This window comes from Acyrthosiphon pisum, chromosome A1 (assembly GCF_005508785.2).
Source record: "Acyrthosiphon pisum isolate AL4f chromosome A1, pea_aphid_22Mar2018_4r6ur, whole genome shotgun sequence".
Classification (NCBI taxonomy): Eukaryota; Metazoa; Arthropoda; class Insecta; order Hemiptera; family Aphididae; genus Acyrthosiphon; species Acyrthosiphon pisum.
The window spans coordinates 77,284,595-77,298,846 of NC_042494.1; the positions used below are offsets into that span (position 1 = coordinate 77,284,595).

Genomic DNA, 14,252 nt, shown 5'->3' on the forward strand with positions numbered 1-14,252 from the left:
AAATGTGTTAAATCGATCCACAGTTTAGTCAATGGAGTGCGCCTAATATTTTATTTCTATTAATCAAATTACTTAACTGTGAAAATATATTTCAGGACATAATAATATATAGGTACGCGTATAATAAAATATCATTGTTGTAATCATAAATTGATAATTTGATTATTATAATAATTTCAAAATTTTTAAACACGCAGGTGTACCAATAGCGAAATCAAATTTTTTTTTAAACGGTAACTACTATATTTTTTAATAGATTTCGGTAAACCTTTTATTTCTGAAAATTTTGATACTCAAATCATGAATTTTGGTTCGCTGGTTTATTTACTATGGTCCTCTAAAGTTTAGTAAAATATGCATAAATACTTTTAATTCAAATATAATTGCTATAGGTTTAATTTACAAGAGCTAAAAAATTTTTTTTTATAGCTACCTTTTTATACATCTTAAGTAATTCAATCAGTTATCTATAAACACTCTCAAAAAAAAAAAAAAAAACATAGGTAAACAAAATTGTGGGCAAACATAGTTCATTATTTTTATTTTAACATACAATCATCAAAATCAGTATTATTATTTTAATTTGCTATTATAGGTAATCGTAATTAATTACTTCATGGTGACACGGTTACTTTTCTTACAATACCATAAATTTTGATTCTTTATTAGGTGGCTGTATGTATGGAGGTTAAAAAAAAATGTGTAATGAAAAAAATGCAATGTTTTCTGGTGCTCTTCTCGTAGTGGGATAAACTTGAAATTTGAACCATATATGTTTCCTATATTGGCAGGGCCTGATTTAGGCATTTTGTGGCCTTAGGCAAAATAAAAAACGTGGCCCCTTGTTGACAGTAACGTTAATAGCCCCCCCCCCCCAACCACAAATGAGTTTTATAAAACAAAATAATAATTTATATCAATTTAGTATTTACTTATACATTTTCACAAACATAATTATAATGTTATACATTTTTTATCTTTACAGGCTACAGATTTCTTGTACCTATTATTTATTAATTAATATATATTTTATATTTAATATTGATGTTGAAAACAAAATTAAACATTTCTTTTTTTTATATTATTAACTGTAATAAACAATACATTTTTATATTTATAATATAAATAATTAATAATTAATTTTATAATATTACTTTTCTTGTTTTTTTAAAGCAAATTCATTTATTATGTCATCGAAGTTTAAATAAGATGTAAGATCGCTTTCTATTGATACTAAACCTAAGTTATCAATTCTTTCTTAATAAAAATAGACTTTTATTTATTTTAATTTACATTTTACGCTGATAAGGATCAATTATTTATTTTTTTTGAAATATTATATGTTTCTTATATTTATTTAATACGATGAAAGAAGTACTCTAAAAAAAAAAAAATAATAATGTTCATAAAAATCTGAGGCCCTCTAAAAACGGAGGCCATAGGCAGTTGCCTATCCTGCCTTATGGTAAATATGGTCCTGTATATTGGTAGGTATTGCATGCAAAGTATGAATTTAGGAGTTGAAATTCATAACCCTTCTTATTTTTTAGTTTTGGATATTTACATTTTATTTCGTAGGTACTTTTCCTATCATAAATTCCTATCACTTTTCTTACAATATCATTAATTTGGATTCTTTATTAGGTGGCTAAGGATTAAGGTAATACCTAATAGTATTTGATTTTTGTTATAATAATATTCGAAATCTGTAATTAACTCAGGTTAAAAGTATGCCTAAGTTAGGTACAAACCTATTTTGAGATTGACTATTTATCTAAATATCTTGCAAATAGTTTATTTTAAATCACGATTATTAAATGATTCTTAAAGAATTTTAACTGCTAAATTCATACTTTGCGTGCGATACCTACCAATATATAAGGAACTTATGGTTCAAATCTCAAGTTATAAAAGTTAGTTATAAGAAAACATTATTTAGCTCTTGTAAATTAAACCTATATTAATAATTTAAATTAAAAGTATTAATGCATATTTTACTAAACTATAGAGGACCATAGTTAATAAACTAGAGAACCAAAATTGACGATTTGACTATCAAAATTTACAGAAACATAAAAAACGGTTGCGCCTACGCTAGTGCTGCAACTTGGTAAATATATTGATAGATGTGCAAGCAAATATATTTGGGGCCCATCAAGCCCTTAAAAAATAATGCTACTGTACAGTACACACATAAGTGAGCGATAAAATGGGCTGAATCCCCATACCGTTTATTTTCTTGGCCCTTTTAAAATGTATAAAATATAAGCCGTCACATTATAACAAGATTAAAAAAGTGGGAAAGTGGGTAACACTTTGCAACATTACAGTATAATCGGAAACAAATTAAAAATGAAAATACTAAAAATAGGAATGTTTACCCAATAATTATTTGCTGCAATTAAAAAATGAATAGTAGTTAAAAACTTAAATTTTTGATCATATATTCAAAATAGTGGATAAATATTTTGGGCTATTTATAGATATATGAAATGTTCAAGTTTTCAAGTTTTTTTTCGATTTATGTATGATAATATTATGTTTGTGTTTGAATAAAAAGTTTAAAATTGTACTACAATAGGCTTTTCAGAAGTTTTTCACACACTAATTAAGAAATATAAAATGTGTAAAGTAAACATTTATCAAAAACACAAAAGCTTACAAATAATTTGTAGATAGAAATTCATAAAGTTTTTAATTTTAACATCTATTGTTGAAAATGTAATAGGTACAAGATTCTTTATAAGTTTTGATTATTGGAAATTAAAAAAAAAAGTCAACTACTGTACAGCCGTATACATTTTTTATGAGCTATTGAATTTTAAATTCTGACGACATTGAACATTAACATTTATAAAATAACGATTTTTGTCGTTTTCTTATTACTCAAATAATATTAATCGTAGAAACTTAACATTTTGATATTTTTTGATATTATCTACTTTAATTATTAATATTTTAAATATATTTTGATTAATTTTAAGCTATTTCTACCATAAACCTATTCACTGCACCGCATCCTCTGTAACCTCTATAGTAACATTATAATATTAATTAATTAATTACTACCTACCTAATAGTAATGCAAAATTATAATGAAATATCGTTGGAAATATACGCTAATGATATGCTGCTAATAAGGCCTAAGAATCGTTTTTCGTATGCAATTATTTATCATTGAATAATGAATTAAAATGTAGCATATCCATTACACTAACTCATCACACGCGATATCTAATATACAGCAGAGCGACTTTCCCAGGTTTTTAAATTTAAACCCTCAATAGGATATCCGTTTTTGTTTTCAAAGAATAATATGTCTCAACAATACCTGCAAAGGAGAAACTACGAAACGAGCTGATGTATCGCGTTGTTTGTGACGAGTTACTTGTCAACTATAAACAATTCGTTATTCGATTGAACTAAATGTGTCACCGTGCCGCAGTATTGTTGGTTAGGACTTTGATCGACCGCGTGTTTAGTATAATTTCATAGCTTTTTTTTCGTTATTTGTATACGTTTTCAGTGCAAATAGTAGGTATATGTATATTTTTATATATTATGTTAACAGTTTGAAAATATCGAGTACCTTTTGAATACTCTTTGGTATATAGGTACGTCGTACACGTGTACCTATATTATATTGTTCTATTAATCATAATCAAACATTAAATTACCTATAAATACGCATTGAACCAATTACTCTTTTTTAATGTTACCATAATATTATATAATCAGCGTAAATAGGATTGCATATAAAGTAAGACTCAAGGGTCTCCAACTCGACTTTTTTTACGTTGGGTGAATAATAAATACATTTTGACATTGCGGGCCAAAATTGTTTTGGAGAAGGGTAGAAATGCAATGACTATTGACTAGATAATGATATTGAAAAGAGAGGAGAAAAATGTTATTATTATTTGATTACCATTAAATTCGATCGATTTCCTCTCAATAACAACTCAAACATAATATATGTACCTGGGATCTTGAAATTATATATTAATATATTATCAAAAAAATTGTCAACTTGTTGGGCCGGATCAAAAAGCTTAACAATTAGTTTGGACGCCCCTGGGTTAATCTTTAAGTATACTTAATTATTGTTTAGCATAAAAATATATAAATGGTGTCATTAAAATACTTAATTTCATTAATAACTTTAAAAAAATGCTTCCTTAACTTTGTTCATTTGTGTTAATGAGTATTGAGTACCTAATGACTGTAATAGTTTCCAACCGTAAATAAATAAATTGACAATGCTCCATTAGTTTAATTGTTAGAGTCCACTAGAGTGGTATTTTAATGATCAGTTTGGTTACCGACTTAATGTAACATAACAAAACGTGCATACTGCATAGTATTATTTTACTTAAATATTTCTCTATATGCTGAGTGATTATAAGAGTAATTTAATTGTTGCAAGAGCGAGACGATGGTTTTGAATTATACACCCATATATTTAATATTTATAAATCAAAAATCTTTTAATCCAGATGTGTGCAGGACTTAATAAACAAAAATTAATTTCTTGTAATATAATTCAACTTTTAAGTAATTCTAAATAAGTCAAACTATGTATATTCGCTGATTGTTTCCAGGTTCTCTTCCTATCATCAACCTACAGTTAACAACATTATATGATATATGCATAGAGTTGAGTAATTTGATGATTTGTTGCCAGGAGTATGTGAAATTGTTTGCCGAAAGTCGTAGAGTAAAGCCGTAGAGTTGTGAACGAGTATGCGGTCCATTTATATACTATCAATATTATATCCTGAATTATTCAATGGTGGGTTTAGCATTTCTGAGGTATAGGGTAATACACACACGCGATAGGCGAAACATTCTCTTCTGGAAATACTAAACAATAAAACGTATTTTTCAAATTACGATTTGGCTAGTGTAATTTGGTCAGGTACTAGAACAACCTAAACATACACCATGTACAATATATGTATTTTGTAATTTGTTTGTATATATAGAGGCGAATGAAAACATATTATACAAAGTATATAGTCCAAAAAAAAAAAAAAAGAACAACAAATATTTATATATTATATTACATATATATTTTAGGTACATAATATCGAGCAGGAAGATCGATACCCGGGTATGAGTGCCACTATTAACTTTTACCCCCATAGACACCATACCCATAATAGCTCTCTCCACGCCAGAATACGCTACTGCGGTACTGCCACTAAGCCAAAGACTATATTATTATCATAATTCATAATTATTAATATTTCTTTGCGCATTTCTCAAGTTTTTAGGACATTATTCACAATATATTTTTGTACCGAACGTAATTATTTGTTCTTTATTACACATAATGTATTGTTGTAATAAAAACCATCATATTTGTTCAGAAGACTATAGACATATAAATATATTATTATAATTATAGTGGTCAGATAATGTCAAACGTGTAACATTAATTTATTATGTGCAAACAACTAGTACCTACTCGCTCACCACTGTTTTCATGTCTACAAATAACTAAAGAGGCGATAACAATTATTATACTGACAATACTTCTTTCTCAATGTATTATTATAGCATTTTAAAATTTCTTGTGAAAAATTCACCATTATGATATAATATTATGTTAGCGTTTAAGCATGAAATGGTGTTACTTCGTGAAATATCTAGGTAGGTAGGTAGGTACTTAAAGTGTTAAACCATATAATTTATACAATTTAACTTTATATTTTATTATGTCCCCATAATTAGTCATAGTTATATTGTGTAGGTACAAATGTACAATATTATTGTGTTTTAGAACGATTACAATTTTGCGCGTATATGTACCTACGTATCAAGTGTTATTACTTATTCGCATTTTTTAATCATCTTGTAACAATAAAAAGATATTCCACCTTTTAACTAAACATGCGCAATGCACACGCTAAATGATAAAATAACGGATTTCATAATATTATGGGTAAAGTCGAAATGCACTTGATTTAAAAAAGAATTGGTCGAAACTGCACTCGAGTTAAAAAAGATGTTTTGACAAAAATGTTTGTAAATTTTATAAATTCGGCGTAAATATTAAACCTAATTAATTTCAGTTTTTGCAAATTATTTAAAACATATATTTATAATTATAGGTACGTGTCTACAGTTTTATTTGTAATATTATATCATAATTCACTTTCTTATAATTTAAAAAAAAAATAATTTCTTTAAAATGTAATATATATAATATACATATACTTACCAAAATATGCATAAAAAAAATCTTAATTAGTATATTAATGCCAATGATTACATTTTAAGCAGGAAGGCCAGTTAGTGTTTTAAAAACATTTAAATTTAATATGAATATTTTTGTAGAAAACCCTTTTTTAACCCAAGTGCAATATTACTATCCCGAATATTATTATATCTACCTATACAACACACTTTTCTGCTACCTATAAAATGTAAACACTAAGAAGTACATTTTTCCGCAAAATATCCAAAGGCCGACCAAGGCGATTTCGAATTTTTTATTATTAAAGCATTACAACATTCTACCCATACCCAATAATGGTAACTTATAATTTATTATAATAATATTTGTGTACAACATTGAAATATTTATTAATGAATTATTATCATTCGTGTCGTTGTGTTGTTCCACTGCAGGTCATCCAGCCGACGCCGTGCATGTCACCGAGCGGCGGCAGCCAGGAAAGTTTCTCGGACGTGCCTAGGCACACGGAACAGCTGTTGCCGGCCGCGTCCGAGCGATTCCGGAAACCACCGCAGCCGTCGCGGAAGACAGCCTCGTCGTCGACGACGGCGCCCATCGCGTGCATCCGGACGTCATGCAGCAGCTGCAGCGACGACGCCGCTTCCACGGCCACCACCGTCAACTCGTCCGTGTTCGCCGACGAATGTTGCTGCGCGACGGCGTCGTCGTCACTACCGCCACAGTTACCACTGACCGACGGCGGCGGCGCGTCGTCAACGTCACCGCTTACAACCGCCGCAGCAGGATCAGCCGGCAAAGGTTGGTGCTCATTAAGTGTGGTTGAAAAGTCAATTTTTTTTGTTGAACTCATCAACGAATCGGTTTGATTGACTGTTGAAATGACTTGACTTTTATCAGTCCGTTTAAAATATAATAATAATCAATCGAGTTCAAATGACAAATGTTTTCGACACTTTTTAAACACCATAATTATTATTACCGTATACCTACGCCGATGGGTTTCCAACAGTAATTACCAAATACTAAAATAATAGTAATAATGCTATAATCAGGTACTGTAAGGTATAATATGTTTCTTGATTAAATTATAATATAATAGTCATTAGACTAGTTGTATAACCTGACTTGAAAAATGAACGAACATAAAATATGACGCTTTATTGGTGTATTTCGGTTTCAGACTTCAGTTCATAGCAAATTGTACTTCGCTTTGTGAACTAATTCCACTGAGATGGGCCATCTGCCTGTGGTAGATGTTATATAGAACTTGGTATATTTTCGAATGTGGTTCAAACTACTCACTAAACTTTCCTGATATCGCTAAAAACAATCTCTGAAATATTTGTTAAAATTTGTCAAGTAGTTTTTGAGTTTACAAGCGATAACACATAATAAATTAAATATTATTTTTATTTTATTAAGAAAAAATGTCATAACAACGGGTCGGCTAGTCCATACCATTTTTTATTTTAATATATAAATTTGTTTTTAGGCTGGATAAAATTATTATATATAATTACCTATCTAATCTTATAGATTCTTTTTATCGTTTTCCGTTTTGCTTTAGTTGAAAATGGTAATATACAAACATAATTACAATGATTCATTTTATAATTTTCCACTTCTGAATTCTGGATAGACTTTTGATATAAACACAAAACACGGGAGGAGACAGATTCAACGAAAGCTTAAAAGTCTATGTTAATCCGATATACCTGTAAAGTCGATATTCGTATTTTGTGTTATTTACAACAAAAATATATCCAGCGGAATATTAAAAAAATTATGTGATTCACGTTTAGCTTCTATACCTAATTATTGAAAAAGTATAGACTCGAACTTATTTAAACCGAGTTAAGTTCATATATTTCTGTCCATATTATTATAAGTTCAAACCAATAGCGAGTTAAATAATTAACCGGCGAGTTTATAATATTATTTTGTTATTAACTCACCCTGTACGTAATATATTTGGTTACAGCATCTTGCGGGAGGCGATACTCACCGCCGCCGACCACTAACCACGGTAACTGCGGTACGCATCGGATCGACGACGATCGCAGCGCGCCTACAACAGTCGGAGGTGCTGCGGTGTCTGCGGTCAGGTCTTATCACGATTTCAACCGCAGGCCACCGCAACCAACGACGGCCACAGTCGGTCGGAACGTGATCGTAGTCCAAGCGGACGTCAACCCCGTGGCCGACTCGATCGTCAACGCCAACTCATTATCAGGGTCTTTACGCGCGCTGTACGACGCGTCTAAAGAAACATTGTTCTAGGTTAAGGCTAAGATACGTCGTGTTATATACCTACGTGTTGTTCGAGAATAATATTGTTGTATGTATACTTCTATAATATATATATATATATATATATATATATATATATATAGGCATTTATTATGTACTGTATATAATAACAATATACTTATGTGCAAGTATACATATTATAAATTTTAGTATATATTATTATTATCTAATAATGTATATTCTGTATACATATTACATACATACATACATATATATATATATATATATATATATATTATATGAAATCAGGGTTACCTACCGTTAAGCGTTATATACCTGCAGACGTCCATATAAATTATATATGTATATATACATAGCGTCAGCGGTGATGGCGCGGAACTAAGAAAAAAATTGGCCGAGCAATCACATGACCGGGTGACTATAATATATTATAATAATTTATTACTATACACACCACACGGCATACGAAGCAACTCGTCCAAACAGTAAAAAAAAATATTGAAACGTCTTATATTATTATTTCGTCAGGTCTAGAGGCTTAAAACTTACGGTCCGCGAATTGTTAGCGTGTAGAGGTATCAATATATTATGGATCGGGAAAGTTGTATAGAGCCATACATTAAAGGTACCTAATTCAATGTAACTGGTTGATAAAACGTTATTTGCAGTTACAAGAAAAATAATTTCAAAATATGTATTGAAATCTTCATTCAATGTTGTCATCTGTTATCTGTATAACCTCCTCCCCCTCCCATAGTATTGCCTAAGTCCACTACGTCGCCGTTCTGAGTCGACGACCGTACATAATATTATATTATTATAAAAAATTTAAAAACGAAAACGTCTTCCCCGAATCTCGATGCGTATACCATCGCAGTATTATTATTATAGGAGGTACCTACCCATTATGGTAAAGAGTCTATATATATTATAATTTATAAAGCAGGGCTTGCAAAGTTATGATAACGTTGTGCAAGATAAAAAACGATTGACATTTTAAAACGTAATTAAAACGGAAATCGCGATAAACGAAAAAATAAATGAAATACCACTACGCAAAACATAATGGTGAACGAAATATTATACAGTCATACAGAATATAATTTTAAACAAAAAATGAAGCAAAACGAAATATTATATAGAATAACATTTTAAAGAAAACATAATGCACAACTATATTTATATAGAATATAATTTTAAACAATAAATGACGCAAAACGAAAATATAATTAAAGCCATTTTATATTATATTTGTTTCGTGGAAATATTTTTTCCACGTGATTTATTTTTATCTTATCTATCTCGGTCATTAATGCGGCCGCGGCATTATTATCTAAATATTATTGTTAATTTTTTAATGTTATCGGTATTTCATTTATAGCAAATAGAAATTTCACTTATTACACCCTGACCCTCTTGACCCCACATAATATGACTATAATATGACGCCGATTGCACGGTAGTTCGTAATTCGTTAATACAACATACTTAAGTTTTAGTTGTAAATAATATGTAACTTTAAACAACATTTTTTTTTTCAAATGCATGACCTGCTTTTAAGTTCAATCTACTCGGCTTCGTAGATAGGTAGATATAATTTGTTATCACTAACCTGCGTAAATATTATTCGATGATTCTACACCACATCAGTGGATTCTTCATCTACTATAAAAACAACTACTGATATCCCAACAAAAACACTACTTCTTCAATATCGTGTAGATAATATATTATGCCGGGTGAAAGAAAAACTTAAAAATATGGAAACTAAGTCAATAATAAAATGTATATACCCAAATTTGGTTTAATCGGCCAGAAGATATTTTCAATGGTGGGCAAGTTAATGAAAATAATTAACTGTGGAAAGTTAAGTTAATTCAATTAAATTACCTTCAGTTAAGTTAAAAGTTAACAAAAAAATAAAATTAACTTAACTCAGTTAAAAAAAAAGTTAATTTTTTTTTAAGTCATAGGTAATATTCATAATTTATCAATTGCCCTAGTATTTTGATTTGTATGGACATTTACCAAGACGCTTAGCACTGTGTAAACATAAAACTTAAAATTATTATAATATATCATTGTTAGTAGAAACTTATAAGTTATAGGTTAACTTATAAACTTTAAATTATACTAAACTTATTAGAGTCTAGAGTAGATATTAATTATTAGTAGTAGTATACATTTTACTGTAAGTTTTCTATCCTAGACCCTAGTTAGACTTATTATATTTAGTACCATAATAGTCTATTATTAAAATAAAATCAATGAATAATGATAATAGTATAATACCCACGGACTAAGATATCTTATACCTTAATCCGTGAATCGTGATAATACTTACCAAAAATTGTTTCCATATTTATTTCGATAATGTTATTTTCTAATATCATACGTTTGCTTGTATTTATAACGAATACGGCAATATAAATTATAATTTATAAATATTTCGGACGACTTTTTGTTTTGTCCATTGGAATTATTGTCGTATTTACCAGAAACCAGTATAATATGTTATTGATATAATAATTTACATTTAAAGACTATGATATTTAGTTTTAAAACTGTTTTTAGGAATTGGAGAGTTAGATAAAACAAAAATCGGATTATTCAATACAGAGTAAATCATTAAATAATAGAATTCGTGAAAATAGCCAGTCCATACAATGGATAGTATACTAATTATTACTCTTTACTGTAGTACCTATAGAATATAGATTATAATATAATTTTATTATTATGAATTGATGATATTATATTATTAGAAAAATAAATTACCAAAATCGAATGAATAAGTTTTGTCTCTTGGTTCCACACATGATAAAAAAAAAAATTAATTAACTTAACTGTACAATGATAATAATTAACTTTAAAAAGTTAAGTTAAGACAATACAACATTTAACTGAATAAGTTAATAAGTTAAAACAAAAAAAAACTAACTAGTTAAGTTAAAAAGTTAAAAAAAATTAACTTTTTAACTTAACTTTAACTTTTTAACAAGTTAATGCCCACCTTTGGATATTTTATCCTAAAATTTGATACTATATTGTCGTTTTGATATTGTAGTCAATGAAGTATCAAACTGTTTTTAAATGTATATATTATAATTCATAATATATTTCTAATGCAAATAATATTTATAGTTTGCTTTCTACCGATTTTATTCAAACAGATTAAACGATTCACTATTGGTTTCAGTTTTATATAACACGCGTCATTAAGGCTATTATTTTTAAGTTCGATTTTTTCACTCTGCGGATTTTTTGTCTTACACACCGTGTTGACGAAGTTGGAATCCGATAATATTATACTACAACTATACTATAGGCACCTATAACAACTTCTATACTATTGTTGGGCTTTTGTCGAAGTATTCGGAGGTGGAGTTTTTCCTGTTTGTAAAAAAGAAAACAGTACCGCATAGCCGCCGATAATTATTTGTGAATCGTGTATATTATAATATTATTGAATTTCACTGGTTGTCCTTATCATATTATTACTACAGCTACCTACCCTAGCTGTCACAGGTTATTAAAACGGCATAATAATTCACAGGAAAGGACCGTCGTCTCTGCTGCGGGGCGTGAGATGTCATATAATTAATTATCCTCCCCCTCATAATCCCATCGCCCTTCCTACACCTCCGTTTAAGAGTTAATTCATTCCACGATAAATCATCTCGGGACGATAATAATGATAGCAATAATATTATTATATGATAATAATAGGAATACGACGCCCCGTGATGATAAAATATTTTGTTTAAAAGCTATATAACATTATAAACTATTATATAATAATTATATACGTCTACACGTTTTGAAATCGTATATTCTTCTTAAACGGGATCCGCATGTGAATCGTGTATAATATATTATATAAATACAGACAGTGAATAGCCTTCGTGCATTATATAAAAATAATAATGATAATAATAATATAGTCATATAGATCGCCTGCGCTTAAGAATAGGACTATAGGAGTGTGACTATAGGAGTGTGAATATAGGAGTGTGTACCTTACGCGTGCGTTATATTATGCGTGTATAATATATTATTATGACGTCTTATACAATACTATCGCACAATATATAATATATAAAATATATCTAACCGCATATTATATAACGGTGTCACCGTCAAAAACAATTTTTTCAAATTAATATTCTTGTGTTAATGTTTTTGGGAAAACTGTGATCCGCGATTGTTATTTTTTTGATTTACCAAGGTACTTGGCAGTGTAGGACTCGGCACTAGTATATCATAATTCATTAGTAATTACGACTAACGCGTTAATAAAAAAATTGGGAAGAATGCGATTACATTATATTCGTAGAACGTATTTCGTTTATTATATAAGTTATAACACGGTTTCATACGAAAATGTATTCTGTTAGTGATGTTGCCAAATCGTACAAAACATAGTGCAGTTATATATAACTTACAAAATAAAACAAATCTATATAAATAACAAACGATGAAGGAACAACAACCAATTCCAAACACGTGTAGCAATATTAATGGAGGATCCTGCAGTCAAATGTGTGTAGTGTGCATAGGCGCACATTGGGTGTGAATTTAGGGGGTGCTGGAATAGTTTATGTTACACATGTCCATGGGGGGCTTTGTCCCCCACACTCCCCTTAATCCTAATACTATAACTAACTGCATTACATAAGCTTTAAATTTTTAATTAGAATGGGGTACCTAATAACTTTGATTTCGCGGGGTAACTTTGATACCCATATATTTTTATTCACCAGAGTACCATGATAATTAAATTTTTTTTTCATAAAATGGGGTTACTCTGATATCACATTAAGAAATATAGGTATCGAAATTGCCCGTTGTGTTACTTTGATAGCATATTAAAAAATATTGATATCTCAAAAGATAATTTCAGAATTTTAAAAATTAAAACGCTAAAATATTGAACTAGTTGTAACTAATATTTAATTTTGAGAGTTTTATCGTTAACACTACAGAAGTTATCCATATAATAAAAAATGAAATTGTCATAAAACAGTAAAAAATTATCAAAGTTACCCCATTTTACTATACTACTTTTATTTTAAACTATGAGAACTTTTTTCGTATTTGTGATATCGAAAAATTAAAAACAATGTTGCACAGTCTATGTTCTCTTCTTCCTAGTAGAAACATTTGGTTGCATAACATGAACTATAATAGTTTAGCCATAGTGGTTCTTATCCACGCAAAACCATTTTTACTATGTTTTACATTTGTAAAACGGAGACCACACATGCGTGTGTAGCATCCTCTTAATAATATTTGTCATTCCGAATTTATTCAATTCAGCGTAGCCCGCAGATTAAATAAATATTTTTTTTTTTTTTTTTTATTTATTTGAAGTAATCTACAATCTATACATTTCTTAGTATAATAAGTAGGTTTGATAGGTGAAGTAAGAGTGATGTGAATAATATGATTAGGGAAGATACCCAGTGGTAACACCCTGTAAATAAATATATAAGTAAAAATCAAGTAATAACCAAAGTTATAAATAGATGATTTCGTACCCAACCATAATTCCTAAGATAGTATAATTTTCTATAATAATATCATTGCTGCATATTGACAAAAGCTGAAACACTGAAATGTGCATTCACACAATACTGTTTTAATCGTGAATTCGTGAACAGTTATCATTAATTGGCATAGAAAAAAAAAATTCCGAACCAATAAACCACAATAATTTAAAAATGATTGGTGAAATACTGAAATGAATTGGGGGTGCTAGTTTGAAACGTGGGGG

The 14,252-nt window shown here is 29.1% G+C and overlaps 1 protein-coding gene across 2 annotated transcripts in view; it reads left to right on the plus strand.

Moving 5' to 3' along the window:
* LOC100571160 overlaps positions 1-8,536 on the plus strand; it is a 44,196-nt gene extending 35,660 nt beyond the window's left edge. For both annotated transcript variants that reach the window (XM_003239988.4, XM_029487562.1), the window contains exons 6-7: positions 6,637-7,003; positions 8,187-8,536. In XM_003239988.4, coding sequence (XP_003240036.1) covers positions 6,637-7,003; positions 8,187-8,485 — 666 coding nt within the window. In that variant the 3' untranslated portion in view covers positions 8,486-8,536. The remainder of the gene's footprint in view (positions 1-6,636; positions 7,004-8,186) is intronic.
* The last annotated feature ends 5,716 nt before the right edge of the window (positions 8,537-14,252 follow it).